Source organism: Aquarana catesbeiana, linkage group LG08, assembly GCF_042186555.1.
Source record: "Aquarana catesbeiana isolate 2022-GZ linkage group LG08, ASM4218655v1, whole genome shotgun sequence".
NCBI lineage: Eukaryota > Metazoa > Chordata > Amphibia > Anura > Ranidae > Aquarana > Aquarana catesbeiana.
This window is the reverse complement of record NC_133331.1, coordinates 24,567,653-24,581,959: the sequence shown is the minus strand read 5'-3', so window position 1 is coordinate 24,581,959 and position 14,307 is coordinate 24,567,653. Positions and strand designations below refer to the sequence as shown.

At 43.3% G+C, this 14,307-nt stretch overlaps 1 protein-coding gene across 1 annotated transcript in view; it reads left to right on the top strand.

Annotated features, from left to right (window-relative positions):
- LOC141105641 (alpha-2-macroglobulin-like) overlaps positions 1 to 14,307 on the top strand; it is a 175,249-nt gene that overhangs the window by 86,254 nt on the left and 74,688 nt on the right. Inside the window, 1 exon segment of the mRNA XM_073595612.1 lies at positions 11,556 to 11,673. Within this exon segment, the coding sequence (XP_073451713.1) occupies positions 11,556 to 11,673 (118 nt within the window).

The following is a 14,307-nucleotide window of genomic DNA, read 5'->3' as shown; positions in this document are numbered from 1 at the left end:
TCGTTTTGCCCCTCCGCCCGGCCCAGCCCAGCCCACCCAAGTGCAGTATCGATCGATCACTGTCACTTACAAAACACTAAATGCATAACTGCAGCAGAGTCAGGCCTGATCCCTGCGATCGCTAACAGTTTTTTTGGTAGCGTTTTGGTGAACTGGCAAGCACCAGCGGCCTAGTACACCCCGGTCGTAGTCAAACCAGCACTGCAGTAACACTTGGTGACGTGGCGAGTCCCATAAGTGCAGTTCAAGCTGGTGAGGTGGCAGGCACAAGTAGTGTCCCGCTGCCACCAAGAAGAAGACAGGCCTGTCGTGCCCATAATGCCGTTCCTGCTGCATTTACCAATCCTAATAATTGGGAACCCACCAGTTCTGCAGCGCCCGTACTTCCCCCATTCACATCCCCAACCAAATGCAGTCGGCTGCATGAGAGGCATTTTCTTTATGTCCTCCCGAGTACCCCTACCCAGCGAACCCCCCAAAAAAGATGTTGTGTCTGCAGCAAGCACGGATATAGGCGTGACACCCACTATTATTGTCCCTTCTGTCCTGACAATCCTGGTCTTTGCATTGGTAAATGTTTTGAACGCTACCATTCACTAGTTGAGTATTAGCATAGGGTACAGCATTGCACAGACTGGCGACCCTTTCACAGGGTCTCCCAAGATGCCATCGCATTTTGAGAGACCCGAACCTGGAACCAGTTACAGTTATAAATGTTAGTTACAAAAAAAAGTGTAAAAAAATATATATATATATATATATATATATATATATATATATATATATATATATATATATATATATAAAATAAAAAAAAATAGTTGTCGTTTTATTGTTCTCTCTCTCTCTATTCTCTCTCTATTGTTCTGCTCTTTTTTACTGTATTCTATTCTGCAATGTTTTATTGTTATTATGTTTTATCATGTTTGCTTTTCAGGTATGCAATTTTTTATACTTTACCGTTTACTGTGTTTTATTGTTAACCATTTTTTTGTCTTCAGGTACGCCATTCACGACTTTGAGTGGTTATACCAGAATGATGCCTGCAGGTTTAAGTATCATCTTGGTATCATTCTTTTCAGCCAGCAGTCGGCTTTCATGTAAAAGCAATCCTAGTGGCTAATTAGCCTCTAGACTGCTTTTACAAGCAGTGGGAGGGAATGCCCCCCCCCACCGTCTTCCATGTTTTTCTCTGTCTCTCCTGTCTCAACAGGGAACCTGAGAATGCAGCCGGTGATTCAACCAGCTGATCATAGAGCTGATCAGAGACCAGAGTGGCTCCAAACATCTCTATGGCCTAAGAAACCGGAAGCTACGAGCATTTCATGACTTAGATTTCGCCGGATGTAAACAACACCATTGGGAAATTGGGAAAGCATTTTATCACACCGATCTTGGTGTGGTCAGATGCTTTGAGGGCAGAGGAGAGATCTAGGGTCTAATAGACCCCAATTTTTTCAAAAAAGAGCACCTGTCACTACCTATTGCTATCATAGGGGATATTTACATTCCCTGAGATAACAACAAAAATGATTAAAAAAAAATGAAAGGAACAGTTTAAAAATAAGATAAAAAAGCAAAAAAATAATAAAGAAAAAAAAAAATAAAAAAGCACCCCTGTCCCCCCCCTGCTCTCATGCAAAGGCGAACACGAGCATCGGTCTGGCGTCAAATCTAAACAGCAATTGCACCATGCATGTGAGGTGTCACCGCAAATGTCAGATCGAGGGCAGTAATTTTAGCAGTAGACCTCCTCTGTAAATCTAAAGTGGTAACCTGCAAAGGCTTTTAAAGGCTTTTAAAAATGTATTTAGTTTGTCGCCACTGCACGTTTGTGCGCAATTTTAAAGCATGTCATGTTTGGTATCCATGTACTGGGCCTAAGATCATCTTTTTTATTTCATCAAACATTTGGCCAATATAGTGTGTTTTAGTGCATTAAAATTAAAAAAAAGTGTGTTTTTTCCCCAAAAAATGCATTTGAAAAATCGCTGCGCAAATACTGTGTGAAAAAAAAATGAAACACCCACCATTTTAATCTGTATGGCATTTGCTTTAAAAAAATATATAATGTTTGGGGGTTCAAAGTAATTTTCTTGCAAAAAAAAATAATTTTTTCATGTAAACAAAAAGTGTCAGAAAGGGCTTTGTCTTCAAGTGGTTAGAAGAGTGGGTGATGTGTGACATAAGCTTCTAAGCGTTGTGCATAAAATGCCAGGACAGTTAAACCCCCCCCAACTGACCACATTTTGGAAAGTAGACACCCCAAGCTATTTGCTGAGAGTCATGTCGAGTCCATGGAATATTTTATATTGTGACACAAGTTGCGGGAAAGAGACAAATTTTTTTTTTTTTATTTGCACAAAGTTGTCACTAAATGATATATTACTCAAACATGCCATGGGAATATGTGAAATTACACCCCAAAATACATTCCATTGCTTCTCCTGAGTATGGGGATACCACATATGTGAGACTTTTTGGAAGCCTAGCCGCGTACGGGACCCCGAAAACCAAGCACCGCCTTCAGGCTTTCTAAGGGCGTAAATTTTTGATTTCACTCTTCACTGCCTATCACAGTTTCGGAGGCCATGGAATGCCTAGGTGGCACAACCCCCCCCCTCCCAAATGACCCCATTTTGGAAAGTAGACACCCCAAGCTATTTGCTGAGAGGTATAGTAAGTATTTTGCAGACCTCACTTTTTGTCACAAAGTTTTGAAAATTGAAAAAAGAAAAAAAAAATGTTTTTTCTTGTCTTTCTTCATTTTCAAAAACAAATGAGAGCTGTAAAATACTCACCATGCCTCCCAGCAAATAGCTTGGGGTGTCTACTTTCCAAAATGGGGTCATTTGGTGGGGTTTTGTGCCACCTGGGCATTCCATGGCCTCCGAAACTGTGATAGGCAGTGAAGAGTGAAATCAAAAATTTACACCCTTAGAAATCCTGAAGGCGGTGATTGGTTTTCGAGGCCCCGTATGCAGCTAGGCTCCCAAAAGTCCCACACATGTGGTATCCCAATACTCAGGAGAAGCAGCTAAATGTATTTTGGGGTGCAATTCCACATATGCCCATGGCCTGTGTGAGCAATATATCATTTAGTGACAACTTTGTGTAAAAAAAAAAAAAAAAAATTGTCACTTTCCCGCAACTTGTGTCAAAATATAAAATATTCCATGGACTCAACATGCCTCTCAGCAAATAGCTTGGGGTGTCTACTTTCCAAAATGGGGTCATTTGGGGGGGGGGGGGGTTGTGCCATCTGGATATTTTATGGCCTTCAAAACTGTGATAGGTATTGAGGAGTGAAATCAAAAATTTACGCCCTTAGAAATCCTCAAGGCGGTGATTGGTTTTCGGGGCCCCGTACGCGGCTAGGCTCCCAAAAAGTCCCACACATGTGGTATCCCTGTACTCAGGAGAAGCAGCTGAATGTATTTTGGGGTGCAATTCCACATATGCCCATGGCCTGTGTGAGCAATATATCATTTAGTGACAACTTTTTGTAATTTTTTTTTTTCAATCAATATTATTATTACTATTATTACTATTACTATCATCTTCACAATCACTTGGGACAAAAAAAATTAATATTCAATGGGCTCAACATGCCTCTCAGCAATTTCCTTGGGGTGTCTACTTTCCAAAATAGGGTCATTTGGGGGGGTTTTGTACTGCCCTGCCATTTTAGCACCTCAAGAAATGACATAGGTAGTCATAAACTAAAAGCTGTGTAAATTCCAGAAAATATACCCTAGCTTGTAGACGCTATAACTTTTGCGCAAACCAATAAATATACGCTTATTGACATTTTTTTTACCAAAGACATGTGGCCGAATACATTTTGGCCTAAATGTATGACTAAAATTGAGTTTATTGGATTTTTTATAACAAAAAATAAAAAATATCATTTTTTTTCAAAATTTTCGGTCTTTTTCCATTTATAGCGCAAAAAATAAAAACCGCAGAGGTGATCAAATACCATCAAAAGAAAGCTCTATTTGTGGAAAGAAAAGAACGCAAATTTCGTTTGGGTACAGCATTGCATGACCGCGCAATTAGCAGTTAAAGCGATGCAGTGCCAAATTGGAAAAAGTCCTCTGATCTTTAGGCAGCCAAATGGTCCGGGGCTGAAGTGGTTAATGTAATGTCTTGTATGGATATTAAGGGGAACCCCGCACCCAAATTAAAAAAAAGGAAAGGAGTGGGGCCCCCAGGCCCTATATACTCTGAACAGCAGTATACAGACGGTGCAAACAAGACAGGGACTGTAGGTTTGTTGTTAAGTAGAATATGTTTGTAATTTTGAACTGGTACATTTTTAAAATGTAGCTCCAGCCAAAAAATCTATTTTAAGCTTTTTGGAAAACATAGGGAAGGGTTATCACCCCTGTAACATTTGTTTTGCTATCTGTGCACCTCTTAAGAAGATTTCACCTCATTTTCTGTTCCAATGACAAATGTTTTTTGAAAATTTGGGGTTTTTAGTGAAACAAGGATTGGTGATAAAGCATCAGTGGAGAGGAGACACGTTTTTCCCATATTAACTCTTACAGGAGAGAATTTCCCTTCCTAGGGGTAGATTTCATCTCACTTCATGTTGTCTCCTTCCGTTTGCAAGTAGGAGTCGTTTGTAAGTTGGATGTTTGAAAGTAGGGACCTGCCCTATATACTCTGCAGAAATTTGGGCCTTAGGTGTTGGTGTTGCCACAACACTGTAAGCCCTCACAGTTACTCTTGGTGGGCGCTGGAATGCCCTGCTGTGAACTATTATATCAAGAATTGTAATTACATGCCATTGTTGAACAGTGGTAGAAAAATTGGTCCTTTGGTGGTGGTGGTGCTGGTGCCACAACACTCTCACAGTTACCCTTGGTGGGCGCTGGTACGGGCCCTGCTGTGAAATATTATATCAAGAATTGTAATTACATGTCCCTGTTGAAAAGGGGCAGAAAAATTGGGCCTTTGGGGGTGGTGTTGCCACAACACTATAAGCCCTCACAGTTACTCTTGGTGGGCGCAGGAATGGGCCCTGCTGTGAAATATTAGATCAAGAATTGTAATTACATGTCCCTGTTGAACAGGGGCAAAAAAAATGGGCCTTAGGCTCTGGTGTCACAACACTGCAACCCCTCACAGATACTCTAGTTGGAGCGCAGGAATGAGCCCTGCTGCAAAGAATTGCATCAAAAATTGTAATTACACGCCCCTATTAAACAGAGGCAGAAAAATTGGGACTTAGGTACTAGTGCTGGTCCCACAACTCTGCAACCCCTCACAGATACTCTAGTTGGAGCGCAGGAATGAGCCCTGCTGCAAAGCATTGCATCAAAAATTGTAATTACATGCCCCTGTTAAACGGGGGCTGAAAAATTGGGCCTTAGTCACTGGTTCTGGTTCCACAACACTGCAACCCCTCACAGATACTGTAGTTGAGTGCAGCAACGAACCCTCCTGCAAAATATTGCATCAAAAATTGTAATTACTTGCCCCTGTTAAACAGGGGCTGAAAAATTGGGCCTTAGGCACTGGTGCTGGTCCCACAACACTGCAACCCCCCACAGATACTCTAGTTGATCTAAAGATCTAGAGTCTAATGATCCCTTGAAGACAACTGCTGCTGGGCTCCACCTCCATGCTGACACAATCCTCCTCCTCCTCGTTCTCGTCCTGTGTGATTGGTGGGCATGCAGGAACACTGTCTGGATAAAGGGGGCATTGAGAGGTAAGGAAGGCCTCCTCTTCCTGTCTCTCTTCTGCCTCAAGTGCCCTGTGCATTATTCCACGCAGCGTGTGCTCCAACAGGTGGACAAGGGGGACAGTGTCACTGATGCATGCACTGTCACTGCTCACCATCCTCGTGGCCTCCTCAAATGGTGACAGGACAGTGCATGCATCCCTGATCATGGCCCACTGGCGTGGGGAAAAAAAACAAGCTCCCCTGACCCTGTCCTGGTGCCATAGTCACACAGGTACTCATTGATGGCCCTCTGCTGCATGTGCAGCTACTGCAGCATGGCCAACGTTGAGTTCCACCTGGTGGGCATGTCACAGATTAGGCGTTTCTTGGGCAGGTTAAACTCCTTTTGGAGGTCTGCCAGCCGAGCACTGGCATTATATGACTGCACACAGACTTTCCTGGTCTGCCTCAGGACATCCTGTAAGCCCGGGTACCTGCCCAAGAACCGCTGCATCACCAAGTTAAGGACTTGAGCCAAACAGGGCACATGGGTCATTTGTCCCTGTTGGAGGGCAGAGAGGAGGTTGGTGCCATTGTCGCAAACCACCATTCCTGCCTTAAGTTGGCGTGGCATCAACCGCCTCTGAACCTGCCCCTGCAGAGATGACAGAACCTCTGCCCCAGTGTGGCTCCTGTCCCCCAAGCACACCAGCTCAAGCACTGCATGGCATCTTTTGGCCTGCATATTTGCGTAGCCCCTTGAATGGCTACGGAGCACCGCTGGTTCCAAGGACAAAGCACAGGAAGAGGCCATGGAGGAGGAAGAAGAGGAGGGGGTGGAGGAGAGAGGTGTGTCACAATCATTAGTAGTGGCATTTTGGAGGCGTGGTGGTGGAACAACCTCCAACACTACTGCACCTTGTCCTGCAACTTTCCCAGCTGCCAGCAGAGTCACCCAATGCGCGGTGAAACTTAGGTCCATGCCTGCTGGACCATGAGTCAGCGGTAATATGCAGCTTACCACTGACCGCCCTGTCCAGCGAGGCATGGACATTGCCTTCCACATGCCGGTAGAGAGCCGGAATCGCCTTCCGTGAGAAAAAGTGGTGTTTGGGTACCTGCCACTGAGGAACCGCACATTCCACAAACTCAAGGAAGGGGGCAGAGTTTACCAACTGAAAAGGCAGCAGTTGAAGTGCTAGCAATTTTGCCAAGCTAGCATTCAACTGCTGGGCATGTGGATGGCTGGGAGCGAACTTCTTTCGGCGGTGCAGCAGCTGGGGCAGGGTAATTTGCCTGGTACAACAATCTGACGTCGGTGTACCGAAAGCAGATTGCCCACAAGTAATTGGCTGTGACACACCTAATTCTACACCTTCATTCCTCTCAGTGCAGGTCTCAGAGAGGACTGAAGGTATAGTGGGGTTGGAGATCTCAGCTGATGAGGAGCAAGGAGAGGTCCTCTTTGTTCTTTGGTGTGGGTCTTTTGGATACGCTTGCCAACGAACTGCATGGCAGGTCAACATATGTCTGGTCAAGCATGTGGTGCCCAAGCGGGAGATGTTTTGGCCACGCGAGATACGCTTGAGACATATGTTGCAAATAGCAGCGGTGCGATCTGATGCACTCGTCTCAAAAAAGGCCCACACCAAAGAACTTTAGAAATAACCTGCAGAGACAGCAGCGCCCTGCACATGCGGAGCTTTCGGGTGCGATGCAGTCAGTGTGCTGCCCTTAGGCTGGCCCCTGGAGGGCATCCTGCCTCGTTGGTGATGTGCCTCCTCCTCCTCCTCCTCACTCCTATCAGGCACCCACGTTGAGTCAGTGACCTCATCATCCCCTCCCTCCTCATCACTGGAGCAAACCTGGCAGTATGTTGCAGCAGGGGAAGCATGACTGCCAGATTGCTGTCCTTCTTGGGCACCCCCTTTGTCCGTGCTCATGTTACTGCCTTCATCTAGCTCAGTATCATCATCAGAGCCTTCTAAACGCTGGGCATCCTCCTGGAGCATGTACCCAACACTGTGGTCAAACAGTTCAAGGGACTCCTCAGGAGGACATGGTGGGGCTAGGGAAGGAGTCACTGATGCCATTGAGCCGAGGGAAGAGGCCGCATTGGCAGCTGCTTTGCCAGACAAAGTACCCTGAGCATGGGTGAGAGAGGATGAGGAGGATGAGGATGGCTTAGTCATCCACTCGACCAAGTCTTCCGCATGTTGCGGCTCAACACGGCCAGCTGCCGAAAAAAAGGCCAAGCGTGTCCCATGGCCACGTGCTGATGAGGATGCACCGTCCCCACAACCAGCACTGTTGCCTCTAGACACAGATCCTGCTTGCCCTCTTTTATTGGCTTGTGACTGTCTGCCTCTCCTTGTTGGCCTTCCAGACATACTAATGGCCTGTAGCTGCACTAAGCTGGGATATTTATATATATATATATATATATATATATATATATATATGTGTGTGTGTACTGATACTGCAACTAGCAAAATCAACTGCCTGCCTGTAGTATGAGAACACCACCAACCTTCTACAGGTAGCTTTAGCTGAACACTGTGCATAGCTCGCAAAAAAATAACTTGTAGCTTATTTAGCTACCTGCGGTAGTGATAGGATCAGGAAAACACCACCAACCTACTACAGGTAGCTTTAGCTGAACACTGTGCAGAGCTCGCACTACACTAACTTGTAGTTTTAGCTGAACACTGTGCAGAGCTCGCAAAAAACTAACTTGTAGCTTATTTAGCTGCTTGCGGTAGTGATAGGATCAGGAAAAAAACACCAACCTTCTACAGGTAGCTTTAGGTGAACACTGTGCAGAGCTCGCAAAAAATAACTTGTTGCTTATTTAGCTGCCTGTGGTAGTGATAGGATCAGGAAAACACCACCAACCTTCGACAGGTAGCTTTAGGTGAACACTGTGCAGAGCTCGCAAAAAACTAACTTGTAGCTTATTTAGCTGCCTGCGGTAGTGATAGGATCACGAAAACACCACCAACCTTCTACAGGTAGCTTTAGCTGAACACTGTGCAGAGCTCGCACTACACTAACTTGTAGTTTTAGCTGAACAGTGTGCAGAGCTCACAAAAACTAACTTGTAGCTTATTTAGCTGCCTGCGGTAGTGACAGGATCAGGAAAACACCACCAACCTTCTACAGGTAGCTTTAGGTGAACACTGTACAGAGCTCGCAAAAAAATAACTTGTAGCTTATTTAGCTGCCTGCGGTAGTGATAGGATCAGGAAAACATCACCAACCTTCTACAGGTAGCTTTAGGTGAACACTGTGCAGAGCTTGCAAAAAACTAACTTGTAGTTTTAGCAGAACACTGTGAGGAGGACGCACTACACTAACCTGTAGCTTTAGCTGAACACTGTGCAGAGGTTGCACTACACTAACTTGTAGTTTTAGCTGAACACTGTTCAGAGGACGCACTACACTAACTTGTAGCTTTAGCTGAACACTGTGCAGAAGTCGCACTACACTAACTTGTAGCTTTAGCTGAACACTGTGCAGAGGTCGCACTACACTAACTTGTAGTTTTAGCTGAACACTGTTCAGAGGATGCACTACACTAACTTGTAGCTTTAGCTGAACACTGTGCAGAGGTCGCACTACACTAACTTGTAGTTTTAGCTGAACACTGTTCAGAGGACGCACTACACTAACTTGTAATTTTAGCAGAACACTGTGAGGAGGACGCACTACCCTAACTTGTAGCTTTAGCTGAACACTGTGAGGAGGACGCACTACACTAACTTGTAGCTTTAGCTAAACACTGTGCAGAGGTTGCACTACACTAACTTGTAGTTTTAGCTGAACACTGTTCAGAGGACGCACTACACTAACTTGTAGCTTTATCTGAACACTGTGCAGAGGTCGCACTACACTAACTTGTAGTTTTAGCTGAACACTGTGAGGAGGACACACTTCACTAACTTGTAGCTTTAGCTGAACACTGTGCAGAAGTCGCACTACACTAACTTGTGGTTTTAGCTGAACACTGTGAGGAGGACGCACTACCCTAACTTGTAGCTTTAGCTGAACACTGTGCAGAGGTCACACTAAACTAACTTGTAGCTTTAGCTGAACACTGTGAGAAGGACGCTCTACACTAACTTGTAGTTTTAGCTGAACACTGTACAGAGGTCATACTAAACTAACTTGTAGCTTTAACTGAACACAGTGAGTAGGACGCACTACACTAATTGTAAATAGTCTAGCTGCCTGACTGTGGTACTAATAGGATCAAAAGAACACCAGCAATTTTTTTCAGGTAGCTGTAAATGCTGTAACAAGACAAGCCTGCCTGTCAGTAGGAAGATAACAGGAACGGATCTAGCTAAACTGAATACAGTGTATATATATATATATATATATATATATATATATATATATATATATATATATACAACACCTGGGATGCATATATATACACAATACACTGTAAGTGCAGCTAACTCACTGACTATCCTGTCTAATCTAGGTAACTCCAATTAAATGACACTGTCTCTCTCTCTCTCTAAGCACGCCGGAACACACTACACAGGGCCGCCGTGCAGGCGGCCTTATATAGTGTGGAGCATGTGCTAAACTCCCTGAGCCATAATTGGCCAAAGCCACCTAGGCTTTGGCCAATTACAGCTCTCTCTACTGACGGCGCTGTGACTGGCCAAGCATGCGAGTCATAGTGCATGCTTGGCCAATCATCAGCCAGCAATGCACTGCGATGCCACAGTGAATTATGGGCCGTGACGCGCCATACGAATTTGGCACGAACGGCCCATATCGTTCGCAATTTGGCAAATGGGCGAACAGACGATGTTCGAGTTGAACATGGGTTCAACTCGAACACGAAGCTCATCCCTATTCACTAACAGCCAAATCTGAAAGAAAATTTTAATACCTAAAATTGAATAGTTAGTTATTATTAGCTAGTTAGTTCGTTATTCTTTCAAATTTTTGGATTTTCTTTCTTACTTTCGAATTTACGAATTTTCAAATTTACAAATTTCGACCATAACAAATGACCCGAAAAACGAAAAGGATAAACAAAAAAACAAAAAAACAAATGAAACTAAAACATACAAATTTTTCGGCAGTGCACATGTCTAGTTTACATCCGCTTTGATTGAAATAATAATGTCTGAAGGAAATCTAGGAACAGAAGGCAGTGTTAAATTAAAGTGTAAAGGATCGTTTGTTTTTTTTTTTTTTTAAATAACAAACATATCATACTTACCTAAACTGTGCAGCTCGTTTTGCACAGAGTGGCCCCTGATCCTCGACTTCTGGGGTCCCGCGGCGGCTCTCGCGGCTCCTCCCCGCATCAGATACCCACCTAGGAGAAGCGCTCTCCCGAGAGGGTTACCTTGCGGGCGTGCTCCCAAGTCCAGCATTTGTGTCCACAGACATGCCCCCCACGCCTGCGTCTTTGGATTAGATTGACAGCAGAGGGAGGCAATAGCTGCTATCAATCTATCCAATCAAGAGCCAGGACCTCATGGAGAGAGGGACAGCGCATCCCCGCTGAAGAGATGAAGGTGCTCAGTTAAGTAAAATGGTAGGGGCTGGGGGGGTGACTGCCAGGTGTTTTTTCACCTTAATGCATAGGATGCATTAAGGTGAAGAAACACAAAGGTTTACAACTCCTTTAATATAAAATGTTTTTCAGGTGTCCCAGTTGACTACAATAGCCAGGGAAAAAAAAAACCCCTAAAGGAATAAAGGGAAAAAAAGGTTACTATGCGCAACCAAATCAGTTCAGAGGATATGTAGTGTAGTCCTCCACCTCCAATATGTAGTTCATCAATAATATACATATAGCTGCATACAATATACTCACCAACCTGTTTTTTATTTTTTTTTTCAGATTCAGAACCTGGACTAAGTAGTAGAGATGAACTCATACCCAGTGTGGGGACAGTAAAAGAAAAGAAGGTTCGGGCATATTTTCCTGAGACCTGGCTATGGGAACTTGTAGCAGTAGGGTGAGTCCCAGCTTGTACATTCAGTATAAAAAAAGGAGATAATTTAAAGTGGAAATGCAGCCAACACATGTTTTGCCCAATAAAAAAGAAGGGTTAGATTGTCTGTTAGGTGCTTTCTGTGTCCTTATTTGGAGGATTCACTCTCATTTTCTGTAATGGTGAAATGTTACGGTTTTCACGAGATTTTGTCTCAATCTCAGAGACATCCGTATTTTGGGGCACCGTTGACTGTTTGGAAACCTGGAAATTATAGAAGATAGATAAAATATTCCCACAAACCATTACATTTACCATGGGTGTTATGATGACTGGATGGGTTGCAAGCTTAAACTTGCATGAGATAATCGTCCCGAGCAGATCTTGTGTGCATAGGTGTGCACAGCCTATTGCATTAGGGTGTGCAGCCCAAAGCTCAAACACACACGCACATGTGTGTATATATATATATATATATATATATATATATATATATATATATATATATATATATATATATATATATATATATATAGATACAGTATTTATCAGTTTATAACACGCACCCCAATTTAAGAGGGAAGTTTCAGGAAAAATTACTTTTTTTTTTAAATAAACCACTTTGAAGCAAAATATTGGTCAGTGATCATAAATGCAGCCTGATTAGTGCCCATCTGCAGCTTCATTGCAGCCTAATCTGCACCCATCTACAGTCGGGTCTGTGCTCTTCTGCAGTCTGATCTGCACCCATCTGCAGCCTGATCTGTGCCCATCTGCAGCTTCAGTGCAGCCTGATCTGCGCCCATCTGCAGCCTGATCTGCACCCATCTGCAGCCGGACCTGCGCCCATCTGCAGTCTGATATGCAGCCTGATCTGCACCCATCTGCAGCCTGATCTGTGCCCATCTGCAGCTTGATCTGCGCCCATCTGTAGCCTGATCTGCACCCATCTGCAGCCTGATTTGTGCCCATCTGCAGCCTGATTTGTGCCCATCTGCAGCCTGATCTGTGCCTATCTGCAGCCTAATCTGCGCCCATCTCCCCAATGAATGCAGTTGACCATCTCTCCTCGCAGGAAATCACTGAGTCGTCATCTACTGTTTACTCGGCTCTCAGTCGACAGTCAGATACAGAGTCCCGCCTCTGCCATCAGCATTGGACCGGTTCCTGTGATAGACAGAACACTGGTCCAATGCCGGCGAAACTGTGTGTGTGACGTGCGAGCCGAGTGGAGAGGAGATGATGGCTCAGTAATTTCTAGCGGCACTCGCCCCCTCCTTCCCCTCCTAGGTACTCTGTCAGCGTATCAGACACACTCTTATAAATAAATGTAAACAAACATTTTAAAATGTATTAAAACATGGACGGTGTCAGTAGGGCAGAGATTGGTGTCAGTCAGTAGAGCAGTGGATGGTGTCAGTAGGGCATAGCACAATGTCAGTAGTTTTTTTTATTTATTTATTATTATTATTATTATTATTGTATTATTTATAATCTTTTTACAATTTTTTTATATAATTTTTTTACAATATCACTTTTTATTATTTATTTTATTACAATTATTTTAGGAGCCACGTTGGGGGAGGGGGTTTGGTGAAATATCAGGGGTCTGAACAGATTTCTCACTTTTGGCTCGGGTAGCATGGGAATTAGGCTGTGCCCAGGCACACCCAGCACACCCTGTGCTCACGCCTATGCTTGTGTGTATATAAAGAATTTTGTAGGTTGGAAAGACATAAAATTCACCAGAAGAACAAATATTTTGGTACTGCGCAGTTAAAAAAAATATTTACAGCTAAACTCCAAATATGATCTTTATTACATAGTAACAGTATATTGGTCCAGCTGGGAACCAATGTAAGTAGGTATATTGCACACCCAATGGAACACTGGGGAAGATGACCATCACTGTAGTAGTTGGTGTTTCTTCAGTGATCGCCGCTCTCTTCCTGATTCTGTGCCGAGCAGCTGCCCCACCGCACACTGATCACAGGAGGATGCTTGCTTGGCACTGCCACTGTTCTCTCAAATTAGTAGACATGTTTTTGTTCTGAATTTTAAAATGTTAAATTACAATAGTGCCGAATTTAAACAAATCCAAAATAACGGGGAAAAAAATTCGGACAAAATTCGAATTCAAATCATTTTCGAATTTCCAAAGAGAATAAAATAGAATAAACTTGAATTTGAATACATAAGAAAATAATAGAATAGTAAATAATAGAATAGACTATGTAGAAAAATTATGCTGCGCTAAAGTGTGTTGTTGACAATCAATAAGTAAATCAAAAATAAAAAACAAAAAAAATATATATATACAAAAATATAACAAAATATCATAAAGAGATAATAAGGCAGAAAAATGCAGTGCCTACTATGTTAAATAACCCTATTCGGTAAATTAATAATAATGCATCACCACTAAACAATCCATTAGTGGATACAAATATGGATAACAAATACACAGTAAAGTGCAAAGTGCATAAACAATAATGTAAATCTATATACAAATATATTAAAGTGCATATAAACTCAAAAAGTGCTCAGTGTCCAGCATATAGTGTGATCATCAATCATTTAAAATGCCGCAGAGTGATCAGTGCAATCCTGTAAATCGAATCACATAAGTGTATATGATAAGTGTCCCAAGATGCAGAT